At 50.8% G+C, this 22972-nt stretch overlaps 1 protein-coding gene across 5 annotated transcripts; it reads right to left on the bottom strand.

Annotated features, from left to right (window-relative positions):
- Positions 1-615: 615 nt before the first annotated feature.
- Positions 616-18731, bottom strand: LOC102941278 (hepatocyte cell adhesion molecule). Of its 5 annotated transcripts, none has more exons than XR_006287371.1 (7): positions 18406-18728; positions 9618-9959; positions 8164-8457; positions 7352-7471; positions 6670-6747; positions 4371-4495; positions 616-2931 (listed from the first exon to the last, which is right to left on the bottom strand). XR_006287371.1 is itself a non-coding variant. In XM_043535315.1 (7 exons), exons 1-6 carry the CDS (start codon positions 18470-18472, stop codon positions 4379-4381), a joined length of 972 nt encoding a protein of 323 aa, XP_043391250.1. In that variant the 5' UTR covers positions 18473-18731; the 3' UTR covers positions 616-2931; positions 4371-4378. The 5 variants fall into 5 exon arrangements, 4 of the variants coding, with proteins under 4 accessions (XP_043391250.1, XP_037739015.1, XP_043391251.1 ...); XM_043535315.1 differs by having other exon boundaries at positions 6659-6747; positions 7352-7414; positions 18406-18731; XM_037883087.2 differs by having other exon boundaries at positions 6659-6747; positions 18406-18716.
- Between the last annotated feature and the right edge of the window lie 4241 nt (positions 18732-22972).

Raw genomic sequence — 22972 nt, 5'->3', positions numbered from 1 at the left:
AGGGGCCATCGAGGTTGGGTTTGAGACTTGAAAGGGGGAAATCACTGGGGGGAGACGCTGCTCTGCCCTGCTGGGCTTGTGTGTAATGAGGCAAGCCACCGAATACAGGAGGCAAGCTCCGGAGAGCCCGTCCCCACTCGCCACCCGTTGGTGAACGGGAATGGCGTCGGGCGGCTCCTACTCTGAAGCTAGCACGGCGCTGGCTGTGACTGTCACTGGGGTGTCTGGGCATTGCTGCTTCTCCCCTCCCCCTGCGAAAGCCGGTAAGGACCCAGCTTTCCCTGGTTGGCGCGGGATGCACAAAAGAAAGAGGGAAGCAAGGAGAGACCACGTTCTCTTTTCTCAGCGCTGGAATCCCTGAGCACTTTGGTTCGCACATCATAGGAAATAGCAGGGTCAAGAGACACTCCCTGATCAGCCCCCTGTTCCAAACACCCCACTATTCTCCAGCCAAGGGGGTGAAAGCAGCATCTGTCGCCATCCACCGCAGGTGCGGGTGCTCGCTGCTTCAGGAGAACAGGCCCAAAGAGCTCCAAACCCTACTGGGGTCCCACCCATCATGCAAAGGCCCATCGCCCGCTCCCACCATCAGAAAAAACCCACAGCGGTTGGTTGTAAATTTGCATACATTTCCTTATATTTGCATGAAAATAGCACAAATCATCCGATGCTTTATTGGACAGACTAATCTAACCGGGGACTGAAGCCAGGGCAAAAGCAGACTTGGAAACACTTCAGCGGAGGGGGTTACTTCTCCACACACACAAACCACCGTTGGATTTCCCAAGAGAGGCTCCTGCTCTGTTTTCAGTTATATTACAAGAAGGCCTGGAGTCGCCCACTGAGATGAGGGCCGAGGCTCTGCCCGACTAGCCAGTCAATCCCCAGTGTCAATAGACAGGACAGACAGGAGAAAGGAAGCATGGCGATCCTCCAAGCACTAGACCCACGCTGCCTTCCCCCGCCACAGCTTTTCCCAGTTAGTGCGTGGGAGGTGGGTCCGGGATCACCGCGGGCTGCCCAACTCTCCCCGTCTTGCATGTGTCACTAGAGAGCCGAACAATCCTGATCCCAGCTGCCCAACCAAATCCGGCAGCAGGTTTTCTTTTCCTCCCCCCCGGCCCCTGAAAGATTTTTGGGCTTTTGATGATTTCCCCTCTGAAGAGCTTCTAGGAACTTAAAGGGGAACTTTCCTGGAACACAGGGCCACTTTGTGCTGGTCTTCCAGGTCCTTTAATGTCTGAGGGTTGCTTAGCAGCTCTCGGAGAGGGTTTCCATGGTGTGAGGGCTGTAAACAGCAGGGGGGTGGTACAGATGCCAAATCACAATTACCCCTCTGATGTAGTAACAGCAAGGCCAGGCGCCCAGTAACAGAACACCGTGGGGCTAGCTACCCCTCATTAACACCCACACCTCTGCCATTCACCTCTACAGGGAACCACCATCCTGTGTAGCATCTTCAGGCCAATACAAGACACGCTCATTGTCCCTCCCGCTAGACTGTGTCCTTCTCTTCCTTGGCCAAGTAGGGGTGTAAGGGGGAAGAGAAAGACCTTCCAGATCTCGGGTCGCCCCTCCCTAGACATTACCCCTATAAGCAAGCGGACACATGCTCCCTTTCAGTGACTGCAGTAACTTACTGAATTGCTCTGGGGGGCAGGAAGGGCTGGAACCAGACTCCCGACTCCGATTCTTTCTTGAGGTTGCTCGTGGCGGGGCTCAGCTCTGCCCTGCAGCTTGTGCCCCTCAGCTTGAGCTTCAGGGCCTTCCCCACGGCCAGGTTCTACCGCCCTGGCTCACCTTCAGTGGCACCTTGCTCCGAGCAATCCTAGCGATCCCAGCAGGCGAAGGCGAGAGTGGCAGAATCTAGCCCTGACTCTCTAACCCGGTCAGTTTGTCCCTCATTAATATCACTTCTGCCAAGTCACCCTCAGCTCCCCGGATCTTCCTCAACACCTTCCCGCCCCGGTCTCAGCCAGAATAGCCATGGGAAGAGCCTGCTGCGAGCTTGACATTCTGTGCTGCTCTTCTGCCGGCCACGTGTGGCTTTGCCCCTGCGCCTTTCTGCCTTGCGGTATTTGGCACGCAGGGAGATTTTGCTTTTATTTCTCCCACAGGATCCAGAATGTTTTGCGGCAAACTGCAATCTGACTGCCCTTTACTCAGTCAATCCCCAGTACCCTCAGTCAGTCACTAATTCAGACACCCTCCTACCTTCCTCTCCCCCGCCTATAGTTCCCCTCCCCGCAAGGCACAGCACCATCTGTTCCTATTTCTACTTTAGAAAACTTCCCTTCCTCCAAGGATCACAAAGAGAACAGGCCCCCGGATCCAATGTCTCAGTCACATGTACATCGACCCTGCAGGGCTAGCATTATCAAACGGAATAGATAAATAAATACATGATGCATCCAAGTCCCTCCCAGCCCACAGCCCTGCAGCATCACACAGCCAGAAGGATGCCTGCATCCCGGGGGAGCCCATTTTCCGATGTTGCTTCTCCACAGTCATGCAGCTAGCAGGCCAGGCTCAGACGTGAGCGGTTTCCTTCTCGGCACGGGCCATTCTGCACCGTGGCACGTTCCCTCTCACCACCCTCCGCTCCGCAGTGGATGATGGGATTCTGCCCCTGCTGGAGGCCAGTGCACCAACCATGGAAACACGGGCTCCTGTTCCCTCCCAGAGTCTGCTCCTCCGCCTTCACTCGGGTTCCTCCTTCCCAAAACAGTTGCTGAGGGCTTCACACACGAGGTTCTGAAACAACACGGGGGTGGGGAAGCGTCGCAAGGCAGGCTCCGGAGCTGGAGAAGGTGTCTTTTTCCATTCGGGTTTGTGGGTGGAACTGAGACCGTTCAGCTACAGAGTTTGAGTGGGGCACACGGTGCACTTCAAAGCCCTTGGTAAGCTCTGATACGCCACCACATCTGGTTCCTGGGGGGAAAGAGAGAAGGGCTCAGCACCTGGCCAGCATGCCTCCCCCACCCCACCGCCTCTGTGTCCTAAAGCATCGGCATGAAATGACTGATCAGACGGGCCCAGATTCTCAGCTGGTGCAAAACAGCACCTCTCCCCAGAGCTACGCTGAGGTACATCAGCTGATGACCTCGCCCCTCGCAGTACGCCCATTCCTTTGCTCCCAGAAGTGGCTCTTTTTATTGTTCTCTTTCTCGTCCCCACCCAGAGGTGCTGGAACCACTGTCGCACCCCCTGGTTTGAAGTGGTTTCCATCATATACATGGTTTACAGTTTGGTTCAATGGCTCTCAGCACCCCAACAATACAAATTGTTCCAGCCCCCCTGGCCCCATCCCAGCCTGCCTATGAAGGAGATGGGGTGATCAGCCAGGTGGGATGGGAGGGTCTGTACTCTTCTCTCCCTCCATCCGTCTCTCTGCAGTCGGTGGAAAGTGCTGGGGCTCAGCACCTCTGAAATCCAGGCTCTGCTGGCCAGGTTTTCAAGAGCTCCCCACACTCAGCCAGTCCCGTTGTCCTCAGCAAGCGAGGAGGGGAGTCTCCATTATTCTCAAGAAGAGAGGAGATGTCTCCATTTTCCCAACAGGAGATGCCGAGTGCTGAGCTCTCTTGAAAATCCAGCACCTCCCGCTGGGACCCAACACTTGCCCCATTCCAGGACAGAGGCCGCTTCTGAAATTTGGGTCAAAGCAAAGGCCTTGTCCATCTTCAGTGCTGCAGCGATTTGAGGAAAGGACTGATTTGCAACCAGTTCAGTTAAATGGGTGCTAGCTCCCTGTGTGGACGCTCATAATCTGATTTGAATCTGGTTTGTGAGTGAGTTCGTTCATCAGTTCCTCATCCCTTTCAGCTAAATCGACAAACTGGATTTAAAATGAATTAAGAGCATCCACTCAGGGGCTTGCATTGGTTTAACTAAATCAGTTTTTCAAGCAGTTTAAATTAAGCCACTGTGACTTTGGCTACAGACAAGGCCAGCCCCTTGAGATGTGGCCCTTTGGAGGAGACAGTGTGGCCTAGCGGATAGAGCACTGGGCTGGGACTCAGGAGATCTTGGTTTTATCCCTGGCTCTGCCACTGGCCTGCTTGGCAAGTCACTGCCTCGCTCTGTGCCTCAGTTTTCCCATCAGTGAAATGGGCATAAGGATCCTGACCTCCTTTGTAAAGTGCATTGAGACCTATGGACGAGAAACGCTCTGGAACAGCTCGGCACTATGTTATTATTCCCAAAATGTCCAGTTCTGGGTAAACAGCAGCAGCTGTGGGAGAGCATCTCAACTCCTGGATGCTTTATCTGAGTCCAGCCTACGCTCCAAACCTTTCCAGATCCTCCCATCCCCCATGCTGTCCCTTAGCCACGTCTTTAAACACATGGACAGAAAGCAGTGTCCCCCTCACCTGGGGGCCTATGTGACCTCCTCGGATGTATTCTCGGGGGTCCTTTGGAGCTGGTCGTAGATTGTGGTGATTAAAGGCTCTTTCTGTGGGCTCCGCTCTGTGTTATTTTCCAGGTGACGTAGGGCCTGAAACAAAAGCAGACACGTTTGTTATGGGGAGGACTTTGCAAGCCATTTTCTCTGCAGATGAATTTGGTAAAAATTCTCCCCCAAAATCAGCAAGGGTTGAACATGCCAGAGCACAGACTTCTACCACCTGAACTCGCAGAGCAACTCCATTACCTGGTAACAGTTGTAGGTTGTTATCCTCTAGGCAGACTAGAGCGGGACATGACACACAGTGCTGTTACCCTCGCAGCAGTGGACATGGCTTAATCTCACCCCTCCAAACCCAAACCTCTACGCTAAATGAGGAAACCCTGGTAGGAACATTGTTTGTATGAAGTGTTTGGTCCTCAGTCCTTGCAATGGTTTGATGTGTCTGTGAAGACCCCACCATGGGTCATCAGCAGGGATAAACCCAGCACCTTCAGCCTCAAGAAGCACAAACCACATCAGCTTGGGCTAAAGGAGCGACACTGTTAACCAATAGCAGTAGTAGGTTGTTATCCTCTGCATACCAGTCACTAGAGGGAGACGTGGCACACTTGGGCAGCGGGGTTCCCGTTCACACAACACTGTCTTGGTGCAGCATGCCAACCCGGGGCTGCACCAGTGCATTCTGGGATCCTGGAGGCACGGATCCCATAGTGCCTTATACTTCTGCTGTCAGCAAAGACCACTGGGTAGCTTCCACCCTGCTTTGCGAGACAGGATGCATCTGAACTCTTGGGACTCCCGGCCTCTCCATCAGTGTATAAACAAAGATGGGGGGGGGGCTCTTCACATTGCCCACATGTGCAGTGCCTGCCTGAAGGGCTCCTCCATGTGCAAACACAGACAGATGGCCGGCTGGCCTGCTCCCCTCCTTACACCTAAGCAAGGAGCAATAAACAGGCCAGTGCGGATGTGGTGTAGGACGACACACTGCAGGCTCCTAGGGTCACTCCTCACCGCACAGCACAGCCGCGTTAGCCTCGCCCGGCTCTGAGCAGCCACCCCGCAAAGCCCTGCCCATCTTACTGAGTCCTCACTGGTGTTTGCGCTCCCCCACCGATGCCGCTAGGACTTCTGGGGGCAGATCCCCCGGCTCTTAGCACTGCCGTGCGCCCAGCCGCTCTGATTCTTTCCCAGTGGTTTGTGGGAGAACTTGTCCGTCCTGCTGGGCATGTAGGGGATTGTGGGAAGACACTGGAGGGCTAGGTGGGCCGTAGCCTGCAGCCACACCGCAAAGCGGGTGGGGGACCGGCCTGAGTGAAAACAACACCTTGGCTCTAACCCACCCCCCGCAGAGCCAGCAGTGCAGGTTTGAAAGTGTGTGGACGGGAGGGAGACAGGGGCAGCCCAGATAAGAGCCATACAAGAGACATACAAGGGTACCCCCAGCGAGGTACAAAGGTGCAAACGTACACACCCAGGGGAGATCACACCTCCAAAGGGAAGAGAAGAGACATACACACCGCAGAGAGAGCAACCCCCTTCCAAAAAGGACACGTGCACCCATTAGAAAGACAGCCCCGGCCCCCAGAATGGAGCAACACACAGAGAAGCTCTACGCACACCCGCATGACAGCTACAGCCCCAGAGGAGATGCACAAACCAGACAGGGGAACGGTGTGCAGCACACAGGAACATCACGCACACACACAACCCAGCCGAGAGAGAAGTCATGCAGACATTTAAGCACGCCTCCCCCGGAGCAAAGCCTGACGTTCCCCAGAGGAGATGTGCGCGCGCGCGCACACACACACACACACACACAGCAAAGAGCAGCCACACCCAGACAGAAGAGTGACACAATAGACAGAAAGGAGCAATGCACGCGCCAAACAGAGAAAGAGCCCACCCGCTACTCCCTCTCCTCCTTGGGCCAGGCAGCTCGTGATTGACAGAAGTGATCATTTCTGCTGGGCAAAACAGCAGCACCTGGTGGCCGTAGCAAGAGGATGTAACTTCCTGGAGCTGCCGCAAGAAGGATGTTTAAAGAGGACGTCAGAATCCCTTCCCCTAGAGAGATCACAGTCCAAACACAGAAAGGGCGAGACATCTAGAGGGAGGATCTCTTTCCTACAGCCCTGCCTGCTGCATCACTTATTGCTAATGTCTAATGAAAGAGTCCCGGCCATCCCCCTGCACAAGGCAGTGCTTGGCGGGGAAGGCTGCTGGATATCCTCAACTCAGAGCACTCACCTGGTCATTACCTTCTGGGGGACTCCTCAAGATCTCACTGTACTGTGGGTCGGACGGACTTTCTTCCACTGGGCCCGTGGGGGTGGCAGCTAAGGAAAGAGCATGAGGTTAAGAGAGAAGCGAGAAAAACCAAGTTCCAAGCAGCCCGGAGCGTCGGGATCTTTGCCACTCGCGCCTCACGTCTCTCGTGAGCTGAGCCCTGCACAGATCCAAATCCACAGAGCCACCCCCACAAAATCACGGGCAGGGAATCATGCGAGTCTTTCTCCAGAGAAGACACAATCAGGCATGTTTGATGCTAAGATGCTGAATCCTGGGTACATTTGGATCATAATGAAAAAGGAGTTAAGGCCTTGAATATGATGGGCATTGGGCCTATTCTCCCCGTGGCCAACTCTCATGAGTTTATCATGAGCCTCATGGTAGTTGGTATGTTTCTTTAAGCCGCAGCTCCCGGAGTCATGTGATTACGGGAGAGTCTCTGCGCTCATTCAAAAAAAAAAAAAAAGCCAGATTCTAGCCTCCTTTACAGAAGAGAGTTCAGATCCGAGCCCTGCACAGGACTATTATTTAATCCCGCTATTACGGCAGCGCATCCTGCGGGATCCCAGTCCTGCTGCAGGGCTCTAGTTCAGACATCACAGCAGAGTCCAGCCCTGGTGCAAGCGATGGGCTGGAAAGGGCTTTCCTCACCCGGGTCAGCTGACTTCTCGTTGTTCATCCGCCAACACCAGACCGCAGTCCCAAGGCTTAGCACTAACAGGAAGAAAGTCAGCACAATGTACCCTGGCTTCGAGAAGGATGCGTCTGCATCTGGAATGGCAGAGGCTGGAGGTTAGCGGCATCCCGCCAGGGCTTGTGGGTAATGAAGAGCCAGGGCTTAACGTCCCCTAGCCATCAGGCCGCGGCTGAAAGAGACGCCGCCGCTCATGGGGCCTGGGCTGAAGGGGAACCTTCAGTGGCTGTGGGACAGACCCATGGTGAGAAGGGGACTTCAGACTCTACGCCCAGCAAGGCCATTTGCTCCCAGTCATGGGGTGTCATTTGGTCACATGGGGCCCCTCTGAAGAGTAACCAGACCCAGCGATGACTGAGCTGGATGCAAACCAACGACCCGTTCGATACCCAAATCCCCTGAGGAACGCAGTCCCTTTCTACGCTATGTAGCAAACGGGGCAGTGTTTCTTAGGCAACTCCTCATGCCCCTCATTAGATCTGCGTCTCCCATCCCCATAGCCTCTGGGCAGCATGAGAGAACGTAGCATCGGGACCCCGCAGTGAGGTAGAGCGACGGGATCGTCTCTCATTTCTACAGACAGGGAAACTGAGGCATGGGGGGGAAGTGGCTGGACCAAGGCCACCTAGCAGGTTAGTGGCCGAGCTGGGAATGAAAGTGAGGTCTCTCGAGTCCCAAGCTGGTGACCTAACCACTAGACCGCACTCTCTCCCTGAACCAAAGCATCAAGTGTTGCCATCAACACAGAGACAGGCCACAAGCCCCTCACCTCCACTGCGGCAGATGCTCTGCAGGTCGAAGGAGACGATCTTCTGATCCACGGGGTTGCTGACCGTGCAGGTGTAGGTGGCATTCCAGGAGCTGGGCAGCACAGACAGCTGGAGTGTCCTGCCATCAGGGGAGAGCTGGTGCCGAGCCGGATCCAGCTCTTGGACCGGGTTCCCTTTCCCCCAGGAGATGCTCACATTTCCCTTCCCCGAGCCCTGGCATTGCAGTGTGACGTTGCACCCTTCCAGCGTGCTGGCGAGCAGCTGACTCCGGATCCGGGGCTGTGGCACTGGCTCTGTGTTCAAAGACAAGCGACACTCAGAGGAATCGGATCCGCTCCGGTCACCGTGACAGCTGGTCCCTGCTGCTCGGAGTCCCGACACCCCATTCACCCCGACCCCGACCCAGGGCAGGTTGGAAGTTCCAGAAGGGAAGAACGTGACTGAGCGCACCCTTAGTGAGGCAGAAATTCCTCGGAAAGCAGGAGTTCTGAGTGTAGCTAAACGGCACGGTCCAGGAGACGGGCAACCTTAGAGCTGGTCTACAGGAGAAGGTGAGGTTGACCCTGTTTTATCCACACAGCAAAACCCCCACCAGGCACACGCCATAATGTTGGAGCTGAATCTCTCTGCAGGACTCTGTATTACCAGCCCCCAACCTTGAAAAAAAAATCACGAGTCAAGCCCCCAATCAAGAAAGATGATTTTTAAGCCAGAGGGTTTTGAAGCCAAACCACACACTTTCCTTGCCTTTGGCGTCACTCCCGTCACCATTTCTAGCTCCTCTCTGCAACCAGGATGAGAAATATTTTTTGTAAAGGAAAGCTGAGATTCTCATGCAGTCTCTTGATTCCAGCAGCTGGGGCTTTAAGAGCCATGCCAGCTAGGGTGAGAGTTGCGGTAACATTGTTTGACAGCACTGGCTTTCCTGTGCTCAACGTTGGGAGGGGGAGTCGTTGGAGGGGGATGGTAGCTGCGGGGGGAGGGGAGAGGCTGGAAGTGGTGGGTGTGGCTGAAGCTTTGACTTTGAGCATCCTGGATAAAATTAAGGCACATGCAGGGAGCTAGGGCTGGGGTTATATGCTGCTTAAAACCTTTGTTGAACCTTAATAGGTGCATAGACCCTGTGCTGGCCCCTCTGCAAAGGGGAGAATTTCACCCCACGTGCACAAAATCATTTGGCAGTGTGACCTAGTGGATCGAGCACTGAACTGGGGCTCAGAAGACTTGGGGTCTATTCCTGACTCTGCCCCTCTCGTGCTGGGTGACCTAAGGTGTGTCCCTGCCCCGCGCCTCAGTTTCCCCATCTGCAAAATGGGGGTAATACTACTGACCTCTATTGTAAATTGCTTTGAGATCTACAAATGAAAAGAGTGAGGGATTACTGTTACTATCAGAGCTTCAGGCACTGTGTACTCCTGGAAACGCCGTTAAATAGCGATTTGTCGGCACCTACCATAGACCGCGAGGAGAAAGGCCTGATCCTCCACAGTTGCTGGTAGGATCTTAACCCGGGCCTCATAAACTCCGCTATCGCCCAGCTCCAGAGCCTTGATCCTCAGCGAGGTCTCGTTGTACATTTCTAGCCTCTGCTGAAATCTGTCGCTGGGATCCGGTCGCTCAAACTTCTCCCCATTGAACTCAGCCAGCTGGATCGTCACACCTGTCCCAGCCTTAAAGCTCCATTCGATTTTTTTCATCTTTTTCCCGGGGGATAGATCCACAGACAGCACGACCGATCCTCCCAGAGTCCCATTCACCAGGTGGCGGGGAGTCGGTGCTTGGGCAACCAGGATATCTAAGAAAGAGGGCAAGGCAGAAACGTTACAGCCTTCTAGCGTGTCACAAGATAAACAGAAAAGCAGCAGAAAGGAGGCAAATCGAAGCAAGGTTTTTAGTTTGCTAAATTTCCCTTCCAGGCTGCATCTCTTTTAAAAATACCCCCACTCTGTGTGCTCTCGGTAGCGCATCAGGTTATGTCTAGGCTGCAGCTCAGGGGCGCGTTTGCAGCAGACAGACATGCCCACCCTGGCTCTAATCTAGCTAGCTCAGGTACTGGCTAGCTACCTGCGTACTCAGTGTCCCAGGGGGGCTTGCACAGCCTACGGTGCTGCGGCTTCCCTGCTATTGGTGTGTGAGCGAGCGAGATTAAAGCGGGTCCGTCTACACCTGCCACAATCACACACCCTGAGGGCAGCATAGACACAAGCTGAGAGGGAAGAGAAACGCCTCTGTGACACATGGCTAGAAAGGGTTAAACATCCGGCCAAATAAATAACCGTCATAAGATATGTGGGGAGATAATGTTAGTGGTTTTGTGTATTTACATATGTACGAGTAGGGTGGACAACGTTAATCAGGTTTCAGAGTAACAGCCGTGTTAGTCTGTATTCGCAAAAAGAAAAGGAGGACTTGTGGCACCTTAGAGACTAACCAATTTATTTGAGCATAAGCTTTCGTGAGCTACAGCTCACTTCATCGGATGCATACTGTGGAAAGTGTAGAAGATCTTTTTATATACACACAAAGCATGAAAAAATACCTCCTCCCACCCAACTCTCCTGCTCCTAATAGCTCATCTGAAGTGATCGCTCTCCTTACAATGTGTATGATAATCAAGTTGGGCCATTTCCAGCACAAATCCAGGTTTTCTCACCCACCCCCCCACAAACCCACTCTCCTGCTGCTAATAGCTTATCTAAAGTGACCACTCTCCTTACAACGTGTATGATAATCAAGGTGGGCCATTTCCAGCACAAATCCAGGGTTTAACAAGAACGTCTGAAGGGCGGGGGGGCGGGGGGAGGGTTTAATCAGCAGTTCCTGTCTACACTGTATTCTGATAATTCAGAGATCAAAAGATCATCCTGTCATGTAAATGAATTGTAAACAAGGGATATCTCAGTGTTCATCTCTCTTTGAAATGTACTGTGAATGGTGGATGAACAAGCAAATGGCCTTACGTTAATTCGTATAGCTAAGTACCGGTGATAGACCTCCTTCAAAGTCATCCTAATTCCCTTTTGTTCCCTGAGGAATTCCAACTTGTCAAAAGACATGAAATTGTATAAAAGATCTTTGGGTCCTGATTCTGTCATCTCAGATCTGCTTGGGCGTCTCCTCAGGGAAAGTCTGAGTTGCAAGAGTGAGGTCCCAGTTATGCTGGTACACCCGGAATATGAGATTTGGACATTGAACGATGACCTATGGCCTATTTCTGAAGGAACTCTTTGCAACTACAGAGCTCACCAGCTCTGCTCTGAATCTAAACCTCAGTGAATCGAACTCATGTCTTTGTAAATATTGATCTTTTAACCATATCCTCTCTCTTTTTTTTAATAAATTTTAGTTTCGTTAATAAGAACTGGCTGTAGTGTGTATTTGGGTAAGATCTGGAACATTCGTTAACCTGGGAGGTGACGTGTCCGATCCTTCGGGATTGGGAGAACCTTTTCTTTTAAATGATGAAATAAGATTGTCAGAATTTTTCATCATATTTGATGTGGGTACCTGGATGGCAGCCTGAGGCCGGATCACTTGAAGGGAACTGTGTTGTTTGGACTTCTGAGTAACCAGTGAGGTAATAAAGAAGCTGTTTTATGCTGGCTTGGTGAATCTAAGTATTGGATTATCCACCAGCTTTAGGGGGGTTGTCTGCCCCATTCTTTGCAGTTCACCCTAATTGAGGGACCACAGCTGGCCCCCCCACAGGACCCCTGTCACAATCACACACCCTGAGGGCAGCGTAGACACACGCTGAGAAGGAAGGGAAACGCCTCGCTGTGCAGAGGGCTTGCACAAGGCATGCTGCACCACTTGAGTTCTCAGCATAGGGTTTCAGAGGGTGCTAAGTGGCGCTTATGCCTTCTGTAGTGGCCCTTTGCATGGGGGTACATTCACCCTTCACGAGTTTTGCCTGAGCCTGCAAATCGTTACTCAGGTGAATAGACACATAGGCCACAAAGATATTTAAGCTCCTGACTGCCCTATAGAAGTTTGATGGCATTTAGACTTCTATGATCTAGACCGTAGAACTTAGACTGTGAGCTCCTTGGGGCACGGACTGTCTTCGTTCTGCATTTGTCCGGCCCCTAACACAGCAGAATCCTGGTCCAGGAGTGGAGCTGCCAGATAATAATTACAGCCCCATTGAGGTCAAGGGCTTGCAGGGCTAGAGCCGCAAGTGGAGACCATTTGGTCAGGGTAATGCATTTCCCCAGATCCAGCCTCCCGTTTGCAGGAAGACGTTCCTGTTGACAAGGAAACCGGCGAAGATTCTGAGCTCAGCTGTTTCTCTTTAGCCCACGTTCATCAGAACCACTTTGGTCGACAAGAATTGAAGCAGGAATCTCATCAGAACAACAGCCCCTGAGATTTTGGGAAGGGTTCCACATAAACATGGCCATGTCACCTCGCTTTCTTCCTTTTCCCAGTAGATTGACAGCAGCGAAGCAGCTGGTAAACTGAGACCCCCTGCTGAATAATAGCTCAGGGAGTGTGTCTACACGGCCATCATGCACCATTCAGATACATTTTAGTTCATGCTGGTCTGGTTGCGTGATCCTCTGCGAAAGCCTAGCCCTGAAAGCACCTTGGAGGGAGGGGAAATGAATGTTCTATATTTTGTTTCTATAACAACAAATGCCAGCCTCATTAAAAGCCAACTAAAGCCTGCTGAGAAATCTGATATTTCTTTGGGATTAGGCCATGGGATCCCCCCCCCCCGCACACCATCTGGTGCATTTGCAAACTGTGTTGACGCAGGCACGTGTGTGCAGTGCAGGGGAGTTTCGCCCTGGGTGAAGAATGATAGCGGGCCAGCTCAGATGTCTTTGTGGAGGCAAAGCCTTCCTTGGACTCAGCTGGGGCATATGTCCACATGGTGTAGATTAGCTTCACTTTATTGAAGTGAATAGGAGCCCCCAATACCCAGCGGATATCCATCAGCATTGCTCCATTGATTGCTATGGGTATAGTCTGATTTACCACAGCAGCGAATTTGGCCCTGGGTAAACAATAGCTGACACCTTTCACCCTTTAGGATCCCAAAGGGGTTTGCAAACTGGATTGATTAGCTCCTCCAAGCTATACTCTAGCTCAGCCAGGAGTTATAAGATGGAGGCAGAAGGCACTGGGTGAGGTTCCCAGGCTGTGCTCTGCAGGTCAGACTCCATGTCAGAATGGTCCCTTATGGGGTTAACAAAAACCATCTATAGAAAGGGATCATTTCACCCACCACCAAAATGCAGCCACCTCTGGGGTAGAAGAGGGCAGCTGTTTAATACCACACCTCCAATCTGATTTTAAAAGCTGACCAGGTCTGTTCTCATCCAGTCCTGGCTGGAAGGGAAGGTGCTGTAGGCTGTTGGCCTATCGCCCCAGCTCAGGAAAGGCTCCCACCAGAACCAGAGCCCTCTGCTCTTTCAGCCTTTATAGGCATCAGGTGCACATCAGGTAGTCACCTGGCCCCTTCCCAGCTGGGGGCGATCATGCCGACCCCCAGGCCCAACGCCTGTTACCAAGAATCAAGGGAAAAGGGGAAGGGGAAACAGGGAGGGGGGAAGACCCAGGGGAAGGGGGGTGCAATGGGATGTGGCATTCATTGCAAGGGTCGCCCCAGTGGTTAGGGAAGCAGCTATGACACGGGATGCCAGGCTTCCTGTTTCAGAGTAGCAGCCGTGTTAGTCTGTATTCGCAGAAAGAAAAGGAGTACTCGTGGCACCTTAGAGACTAACCAATTTATTTGAGCAGAAGCTTTCGTAAGCTACAGCTCACATTTAGGCTCAGATCTTCAGAGGTATTTAGGTGCCTAACTCTCACTCAAATCACAGGTGTCTAAATACCTTTGACAACATGGGCCTTCATTGCTCTGTGCCTCAGTTTCCCCATCTGTAAAATGAGGATAGTAGCGCTGACCTGCTTCACAGGGGTTTGGTGAGGACAAATCCATTAATGATTTTGAGGTGCCCAGATATTAAGGTGATGGGGGGCCAGGAAAGTACCTATGATTTACAGTTTTAACCCTGGTACCCTGACTAAATTCCAGCTTGGCTAGTCTTGTTTCACATCCTCTTGTATAATGTTGCTGGGTGCTGTTAAACAGCTGCCCTACCCCACCCCAGAGGTGGGCGAAATGCTCTCTGGCTTTAACGTGTTAAATCTTTGGGATGAAAGGTGCCATGTTATTGAATTTAAACCTAGTCCCACAAGCCATGATTTCCCTTCTCCCGTCGCCAGAGTGGATGTGGAGAAGAAACAGCTGTGCCTGTGTATTAAAGAAGATTAAATACCAACATCAGAGAGTTTACTTCGTATAAACCTTCCCGCAGCCCACATTACAAGCTGCCTCTTTGCATTGCTTTGTACACAGCTCTGCATAAGAAGAGCTCAGCATCCGTGGGGCTTTTGTTATGCTGATCCTATTTGTCTGAGGCGTCCTTTGATTTTCTTTTTTTTAAATCTGTGCTTTAAAACTCTTGTGGCTTTCCTGTGATTTAGCTCCTCTTGCATGTCACCTGTGTCAGGCTAGCAGGTTTACAGTAATTGTACAGCGCCTGGTGGTTAGGGTGCTAACCTGTAATGTCTGGTCCTGACTCAGGAAAGTCGCTAAGCACGTGTTAAAGGGTCAGATTTTCTCCAGAGCTCAGGGCCAGATGTCCCAGCACTCAGCACTTACAACTGGGGCTGGACTCTCCGGAGGGCACAGCGCGCCCTGGAGAGCCAAGGTACGTAACTGACCATCTAGCTTGATTTGTGGGTGCTGAGCCCTTTTGAAAATCCTGGTCTCTGGATAAAATCCAAGTCCCACACACAGCTCCCATTGACTTGAACGGGGACCTGGGTTTCACTCACGGCACTTCCCGGAACGGGGGCCTTTGTCAGTGGTCAACAGGCAGCACAAAGCGAGTTGGCTTTGGCTGGGGGCCATTTGCCATGAACCCCCACCCAGGAAGGTAGACGAGGCCCCAAAATCCTATATCAAGTTAATTTGCCTCATCAGCATTTCCAGACTCTTGGGACAGTTCCACAACTTGAAAGCTCTGACAGCCGACCTGCACCTGCCTGTATCAGGTACTTCTGTGGCCCCAGGTGTGTTTCCTTTGATGTTTCCACAACAAACAAACAAAAAAACATGTATTAACCACCTAGGCCCAGCTGGGGCTCAACTAACCGTGTTTAGCCAACACACATGAACGCACCAGGCCTAGCTACATGCATGCTACTTCTCTGGCTGGCTTCTACAACGCAGAGCTCAGTAAACACCATGCTTTACTTGGTGGCTTTACTCGAAGGCTTGCAAACTATGTAGTAGGATACTACTCTATTCCTGGATGCAGCAGCCCCTGCGACGGTAGCACCTGAGTGTCTCAAATTTTTAATTTATTTATTCTCACAACATCCCTCTGAGGTAGGGGAGGGTTGGTACCCCTGTTTTACATATGGGGAAACTGAGGCACGGATAGACTAAGCCTCACACAGGAAGTTTGTGGCCGAGCAAGGAATTGGCTCTCCGAGGTCAAACACAATTTGACTGGGGAAAATTGGGTGAAATCCTCTGTCTTGTGTTACACAGGAGGCCAGACTAGATGATCAAAATGCACCTTTTTGGCCTTAAAATATATGAATGAAAGTTTCAGGCTAGGGTGCTAACCACTGGACCATCCTTCCTCATCTCTGGAATACTTGGCTTTATTAATGCTTCCAACTGTATTTAATTTTAGGGATGTTCATCAAGATCTCTGCAAAACACTGCACATACTAGCAACCAGTACAGCCACATACATCAGCAGCTTGGCGCAGAACCACCCAAAATTCTTCCCATTGTCCTCATCCGTTGTCAGGCCAGTTTACCAGAGGCCAGTAGCTCGGCTGATGCGTGGGGCTTGCCATGATCCTGGCTTGTGCTTTAGAAAAGGCAACCGTTCCATAGCCACATATTTGGTCTCAGCTGCTCTGTTTCCGTTTGCTGCTTCTGCACCATTGTTCAGGGTAGTTTAAGGAAATGATGGGTTGGAAAGCCACCGTGGCTGGGTGACTTTGCTACAATGAAATAATTTCCTGAGTTTGTCAGCGTGGTGCGATTTTTATCCTGTTTACCCAGAAGTTGTTTGGAACAGATCAATCTTGGTAAATCCCTGGTCTCAAACTGGGAAAAGCTGGCTGCTCGTGGGGGAAGAGTGGATCATAACAGAAAGATCTACGAGTTGAAGAGGAGAAGCATAAATGCTATGGTGCTGCAGGAAACTTTAAGATAGATAGATAGATCAGATGGCAGGATAGATAAATAGATGGGAAAGACCATTGAGTAATGATGAGAGATAGAGATAGATGTAGGATGTTGTCAAGGTTCCTTCCCCACTCTGAACTCTAGGGTACAGATGTGGCGACCTGCATGAAAAACCCCCTAAGCTTATTTTTCCCAGCTTAGGTTAAAACTTCCCCAAGGTACAAACTATTTTACCTTTTGCCCTTCGACTTTATTGCTGCCAGCACCAAGCATCTAACAAATATATAACAGGGAAAGAGCCCGCTTGGAGACGTCTTTCCCCACAAAATCCTCCCCAAACCCTACACCCCCTTTCCTAGGGAAGGCTTGATAAAAATCCTCACCAATTTGCATAGGTGAACACAGACCCAAACCCTTGGATCTTAAGAGCAATGAAAAAGCATTCAGTTTCTTAAAAGAAGAATTTTAATAGAAGAAAAAGTAAAAAGAATCACCTCTGTAAAATCAGGATGGTAAATACCTTACGGGGTAATTAGATTCAAAACATAGAGAATCCCTCTAGGCAAAACCTTAAGTTACAAAAAGACACAAAACCAGGAATCTACATTCCATTCAGCACAGCTTATTTTAACAAAACAGTCATTTAAACAAAACAGAATATAACGCATCTCTAGCTAGATTACTTACTAAATTCTAAGACTCTATTCCTGTTCTGTTCCCCGCAAAACATCACACAGACAGAAAGAATCATTGTTCCCCCCCGCAGCTTTGAAAGTATCTTGTCTCCTCATTGGTCATTTTGGTCAGGTGCCAGGGAGGTTATCCTAGCTTCTTAACCCTTTACAGGTGAAAGGGTTTTTCCTCTGGCCAGGAGGGATTTTAAAGGGATTTACCCTTCCCTTTATGACAGATGTAGTTAAGAATTATCACTGATTTGAACCAAGTGATCATGGTGTATTTTGTACGTGGATCAGTCTAATTTCGGTCTAATGAAATCCCAGCAGAGACGTGCAGTTGAGAGATTTTTTGGATCTGCGTTTGTTCAGTGCTAACCCATTTTTGGTGGCAGCTCACCGTTACACCAGACCTATGTCCTACACAATTGTGCAGACAGAAGAGAACAAAGAGAGCAATCGGAAAGTGCTACATCATCAGAAATGTCCTTTCATCTTCCTCATCTGCACGGCAGAATCATGAACCTGGGGGTTGAGACAAGCGTCCTTTCTTTAAAAAAATGGTGACATTATGTTTTGCAACAGCATATTTTGTAAAAACAGCAAGTTTTAGGAACAAGATATCTCTTCTGCTCTGTCTCTGCTATTAAATGGTTTCTCTAGAACTGCGGCTTTGGTGAGAATTATTAGATCTGTGGATTAGCAAAGTGAGAATTAACGGAGGTTCTTCTGTCTTGTTCTACATAAGAGCCCAAGCTCTCAGCTGGTATAAAATGGCAAAGCTGCACTGGGTTCAGTGGGTCTACAGCAGTTTACACCAGCTGGGCACCTGGCCCGTAACGTTCATGAGCTGTTGATAAAAATCAGATGATAAATTTGCAGAGACTAGTCTCCTTTCTTCAGACACCTGAAAATGAACAACCTAAGGAAGAAATCCCGATTGTCAGCATCTTTTATTTCTTCGGTGATACAGTTATAAATTCTTTAAAAAAACCAACACCACACAATCAACTGGATTAGATAACACTCTGGAAAGTATCTAGCAACAAATCTGCAGTGGGTGAAAATAAATTGGTCTAGAGAACTGTTACACCTCTATTAATATATCTTTGATATTCCACTCACATTAATTTAACATGCAATAACTATCCAATCTGAAAAAATACATAGAAAGCTGCCATAAATGCACTGAAAACAATTTACTATGGGGAAAAATATACCAGCTGGTTCTCCCTTCAGTCTCCTGCTCTTTGCTATATATTCTGACATTACAGTATTCCTTTGTCCTCGTGCCAGACTCTGCCCTGTGTGGGTAGAATTTAAACCAGTTCTGGTTCACCTACCTGGAGAGAGGCTGATCAGTGTCACTAGCAATAAAGGGAGAGAGGGTTTTTTGCTGGACACCTCCATGTCTTCACCGCTCTCTGTGTGTCTCTGCGCTGATCCTGATAGCAGAAGCAGATGCTGGGAGATGGGGAGGAGCAACAGTGCATCATGGCACACCCTCTAGGGTTCTGTGCATCCAGGAGCTTAGCACCATCATTAATTAACTGATTATCCATTGGTACACGAGAGAGTATGCAGGGCACAGGTCAGTGTGTACAAAAAATCATAACTGCTTCTCTGACGGCTGGATTTGCAACATGGCCCTTCTGCCAGGCTGTTGAGTGCTTGCTTATACCCAAGTATTGATGTCCTGGCTCGTTACGGAATCTTACATCAGGACAATTAAATCGTCACCTCCCCAGATTCAAATCCCCCTTGGGCTAGGGGCATTTTTAGGACATTGTCTCCAAATCTAAGGTCTGGCCTGTGCACTGGTTTAACTACGTCTGTGTGTCGATCAGCCCTAAACAAGGATCCACAGGGAAACACCAAGAATGAAGGAACCCAGGGCTTGATCCTGGGCAGTGCTGAGAACCTTCAACTCACATTGACGTCATGGGAGCGAAAGACTCTGATCCCGAAAGGGGTCTCGCCCCCGATCTCCCCTGGGACCTGGGAGGAGCTGGACGAAAGGACTTTGTAGGAAGAACGGACAATCCTGCAGGATCCTGGGATGACTGAAGACAAAGGCCAAAGCTCCAGGGCCGTTGTCGCTGTGAAGTCATTTACCGCAGCGCAATGGTCTCACCACCCTTCTGAGCTGGTGGCGCTTTACACCCACTTTACAGAGGCGTAAAGAAGGGCAGAAGACACAGGGCGGCAGAGAACCGGGCCCACCGAGGCCCCGCAGCCTCCAAGCCTGAGGGGAGCCAAGAGATCTCCACGCTGATTGAGTGCGACTGACTAAATCAATTCCACTGGGGGCTGAAAAAGCCCTCTGGGCAGCTGCGGGAGAGAACAGGGTGGTCCTGTGAAGAGAATCACGTGCCAGAGAAGGGAAATATCCCCCTGCTGGGCTCGTCTATGTACCTGGCTTGCTGTTCTGAGGCACAGAATGGGGACATCCGAAATCCTCGAGAGGGAGGTGGCTGGGACGCCTGTTACCAAGTATCATCATCAGCAACAAAAAGGGGTCTTGAGCCACAGACAATGGAAGTAGGGCCTGGCCCAGGGCAGCCGATGGAAATGCTCCCCACGACAGGTGCGAGAGTCACTGGGGTTTGGATCAGCCCCTTCCACTGAAGCCATCTGGCTGCTTTGCCATCTGGCTGGCAATCTGGGCTGGCTTATTCGACTCCCAGGGAAGTCAGTAGAGGGTCTTTCCCTGAGAGTCGGCTCCCTTCAATCAATGGGAGTCTTTCCATGGGCTGAGGCACTTAACTTAGCCAGTTTTCAGCTCCTAGCGATCCCAGGGTATGCATGCACCTGTGGCCAGGCCCCAAACCCCCGTTCCCTGATGTGCTTGGGAGCTGCCGTCTCTGAGAGCCGGGTGTCTCATGTGAACGATCAGCGTCTCCATTGACCTCCGTGCACCCAGGCCGATTTACACGAGCTGTGGATCCGGCCCAACGCCTCTCCCAAGCTATGGTCGGTGGGATGTGCTCGAGATGCCTGCACCGGACTGGAACTGAAACGCTAGGTTTCCAACCGCCTCGTCTGTGGGGAAGTAGAGGGCAGACGAGCTACTTTGAGAACAGAGAAGTATTTGCAACCAGCGCTTTTATTATAGACTTGTTCAGGGAGCCAAATTCTGCCTACAGACATGTAGTCCAGCCAGCAACCCTGTGCAGTCCAGGCCAAGACTCAGTGGGGCCACAATCGGCAGGACACACTGTGAGCTGGGGGGCCAGAGGGAACCACAGGTTCTGTCTGGGTCAGAATCTCCTTTATATTCATCACAGACTAGCCCTTTGTCTTCTCTACACGGAGGATGCCATTCCCATTAACTCTTAGGAGCGTTGCAAATTTGTATCTGCAAGGAGCAACTCTCCTGCTTAGACAAAGCATCGGGCCCAGCTTTTACCAAAGGAGGTTGCTGGCTGCTGAAGCCATGGAGGGAGGCAAGCACCAAAAACAGGATGGCCACATGCGGGCATCACCCAGATGATATTCAGACCTATGGAACATACTGGATGAACGGGCCCACTGGTCTGATGTGATCCAACAACGCTGCCAGTAAATAGGACGATAATGAAAAGGAGGGGGTCACAGCACGACCAAACACTGGACTAGATAGAACCATCAGTATTAACAAGAGGTTGGGGGGGAAGAGTGTCCAATGGATAAGGCAGTAGGCAATGAGACCCAGCTCCTTAAAATCAACAGGAGTTAGGTGCCTACGTACCTTGGAGGATCTGACCCTGAGTCAGGGCTCCTGGGTTTGAATCCTGATTCTGCCAATGATTTGTGAGCCAGTTGCTCTGCCTCATTTTCCCTCTCTATGAAAGGGGGACACTAAACAGGGCTGGTTGAAAGTTTCCTTCTACTCCTCTTTTTTTGCTGGAATTTGGGTTTTCGACTCCATGTAAATTTTGGCAGAAAGCATCTGCCGTCCTAGAAACGTTTTTCATCAGAGCCCCGAGAAACTCAAAGAACAAATATTTTCCCAGTCCAGGACCACACGTATTTCAGGCTCCAACAAAAAATGTCTCCGTTTTCTGCTGAAAAGGATTCCCGCCCCCTTTCCAATGACATTTTCCAGGAGGGGAGAAACCAGCTAATAATAATCCTGGCCCTCGGTTGCAAAGAGCTGGCTGAAAGAAGGGAAGTGTTGCTAACAAGAAGGAAAGATTATTTTTTGATTTAAAAAAATCGCTCAAGGCAAAAAAACAAAGGAAGAGCGTTGACATAATAGGCTGTTTTGTTTCAGAAGGACAAAGTGGGGGGAGGGGAAATGTCAGGTGTTTCCTGTTCTGCTCTCAGCGGTTCTGGAAATTCAAGGAAAATGATTCACCTGTTCCCAAAAGACTAATTAAGCCCTTCCCCAGCTGGAGCACCTTCCACCGGAGAATCTCAAAGCACCTTACAAATCCTAGGGTGAAATTCACCCAGGAGCAGAGGGCTGGCATAAAATCTAGGCACCAAATAAGCTTGTGCAGCTGCCCAAATATTCACAGCAAAGAATCCAGGACAACCCAGTGGCTTCACATGAGGCCGCCGTGAACCTTGAGCAAATTCACAGAAACTCTGATTTGTCTGGGGCTGGTTCCTGGATGGAACATCTGGGGACTAAATTGTGCAGAGTTTGCCCTTACCCACTTATGAGAAGGAGGAACTGAAAGCTTCTGATATGAAGCTAGAAGCCAATGGGTGGAAACCACCATCTTCCAAAACAGCTGGGGAATGCAGTTTATAGAGAGGCTGGATGGCATTTAGTAAATGTCCCCTGATTCTTCAGAAAGGTAATGCACTGTTCTAGAAGGAAGTGAAACCAATCAAGGGAGGGCTGGCATCCTTCTGGCAGCTGACGCGGACACAATTCTCTTTGGGGTCGTTAGATCTCGGCGTGTGCATGTTTGGACCAAACCGCCCATCCTGACCTGGTCCACGGGGCTTCTATTCCCATGTCAGTGCAGTCACTCCCTAACACCTGCCCCTACAGTGATGCCAACAAGTAAGCTGGACCCAGGAGGAGGGCAGCTGGGGTAGTTCATAGTGATACATAATTTACAGACAAACAAACAAACACAGCACCAATAAGATGGGTGTCCATCATTGCCTAGCTATCCAGAACCCTAGACAGTACAGCCAAAAGGGACGACTGTGGCCATCTAATCTGACTTCCGGCGTAGCAAAACCAGAGGGTTTCACCCAGTAGTTCCTGCACTGAGACCAACTTGAGTGAGCTAGAGTGGGTCTTGGACAAATGCAGCCAGTCTCAATTTAATGACTTCAAACACAGCACCACATCTCTAAGTAAATTGTTCCAAGGGTCAGTTACCCTTGTAAAGACGCGTATCTAGTAGGAATCGGCGGTTAGGTCTCGGGTGTTTAGGTTCTTAACTTCCATTGATTTCAATGGGAGGTAGACACCGAAATACCTTTTACAATCTGGGCATGAGTGCCTCAGATCCTAACAGTTGGGAGGCTCTGCTGCCTGGTCTGGAACCAGCAACCTACCCGTGAAAAGCTCTGCGGCCCGTTGCCAGCCCCCCGAGCTCTCCAGCTCCTCCACCGGCTGCAATAGCCATCAGTGAGTCTCATGCAGAAGGCAGCTTGTCCTACAGGACCTGAGCCCTCCCTGGGTGAAATCCCACCCCTAGCGAGCCTGTGGGAGTTTCACCGTTGATATGCCTGGGGTCCTGATTTCACCCACAGTTGCAGCACACAATGGGTTAAAACAAAACCGAATGGGTAAGGCGTGAATAGGGCCTAGAGGGCCCCAAACAGTGGAGAGGAGGGGCAGGGGAATGAGATCCAGTGCGAACCCTGCCCTTGTACGGGAATGTGCTCTTCCCGCCTTGCTCCAAGCTCAGTGGTTTTGCCTCTGCCAGCCTCTCGAGGCCGAGGGGCAGCCACTGTGCC

The sequence above is a fragment of the Chelonia mydas genome, chromosome 24 (genome assembly GCF_015237465.2).
Source record: "Chelonia mydas isolate rCheMyd1 chromosome 24, rCheMyd1.pri.v2, whole genome shotgun sequence".
In the NCBI taxonomy this organism is placed as follows: domain Eukaryota; kingdom Metazoa; phylum Chordata; order Testudines; family Cheloniidae; genus Chelonia; species Chelonia mydas.
This window is presented reverse-complemented; position numbering and strand designations above follow the sequence as displayed.

Bases quoted from the DNA above. Each gene is read 5' to 3' on its own strand.
- LOC102941278 (XM_037883087.2), bottom strand. From the start codon at position 18,472: ATGGAGGTGTCCAGCAAAAAACCCTCTCTCCCTTTATTGCTAGTGACA. The intron at 9,960-18,405 runs GTAGGTGAACCA...CCTCTTTCTTAG, and splicing joins ACTGATCAGCCTCTCTCCAG to ATATCCTGGTTGCCCAAGCA. The intron at 8,458-9,617 runs GTAGGTGCCGAC...CTTTGAACACAG, and splicing joins CTTTCTCCTCGCGGTCTATG to AGCCAGTGCCACAGCCCCGG.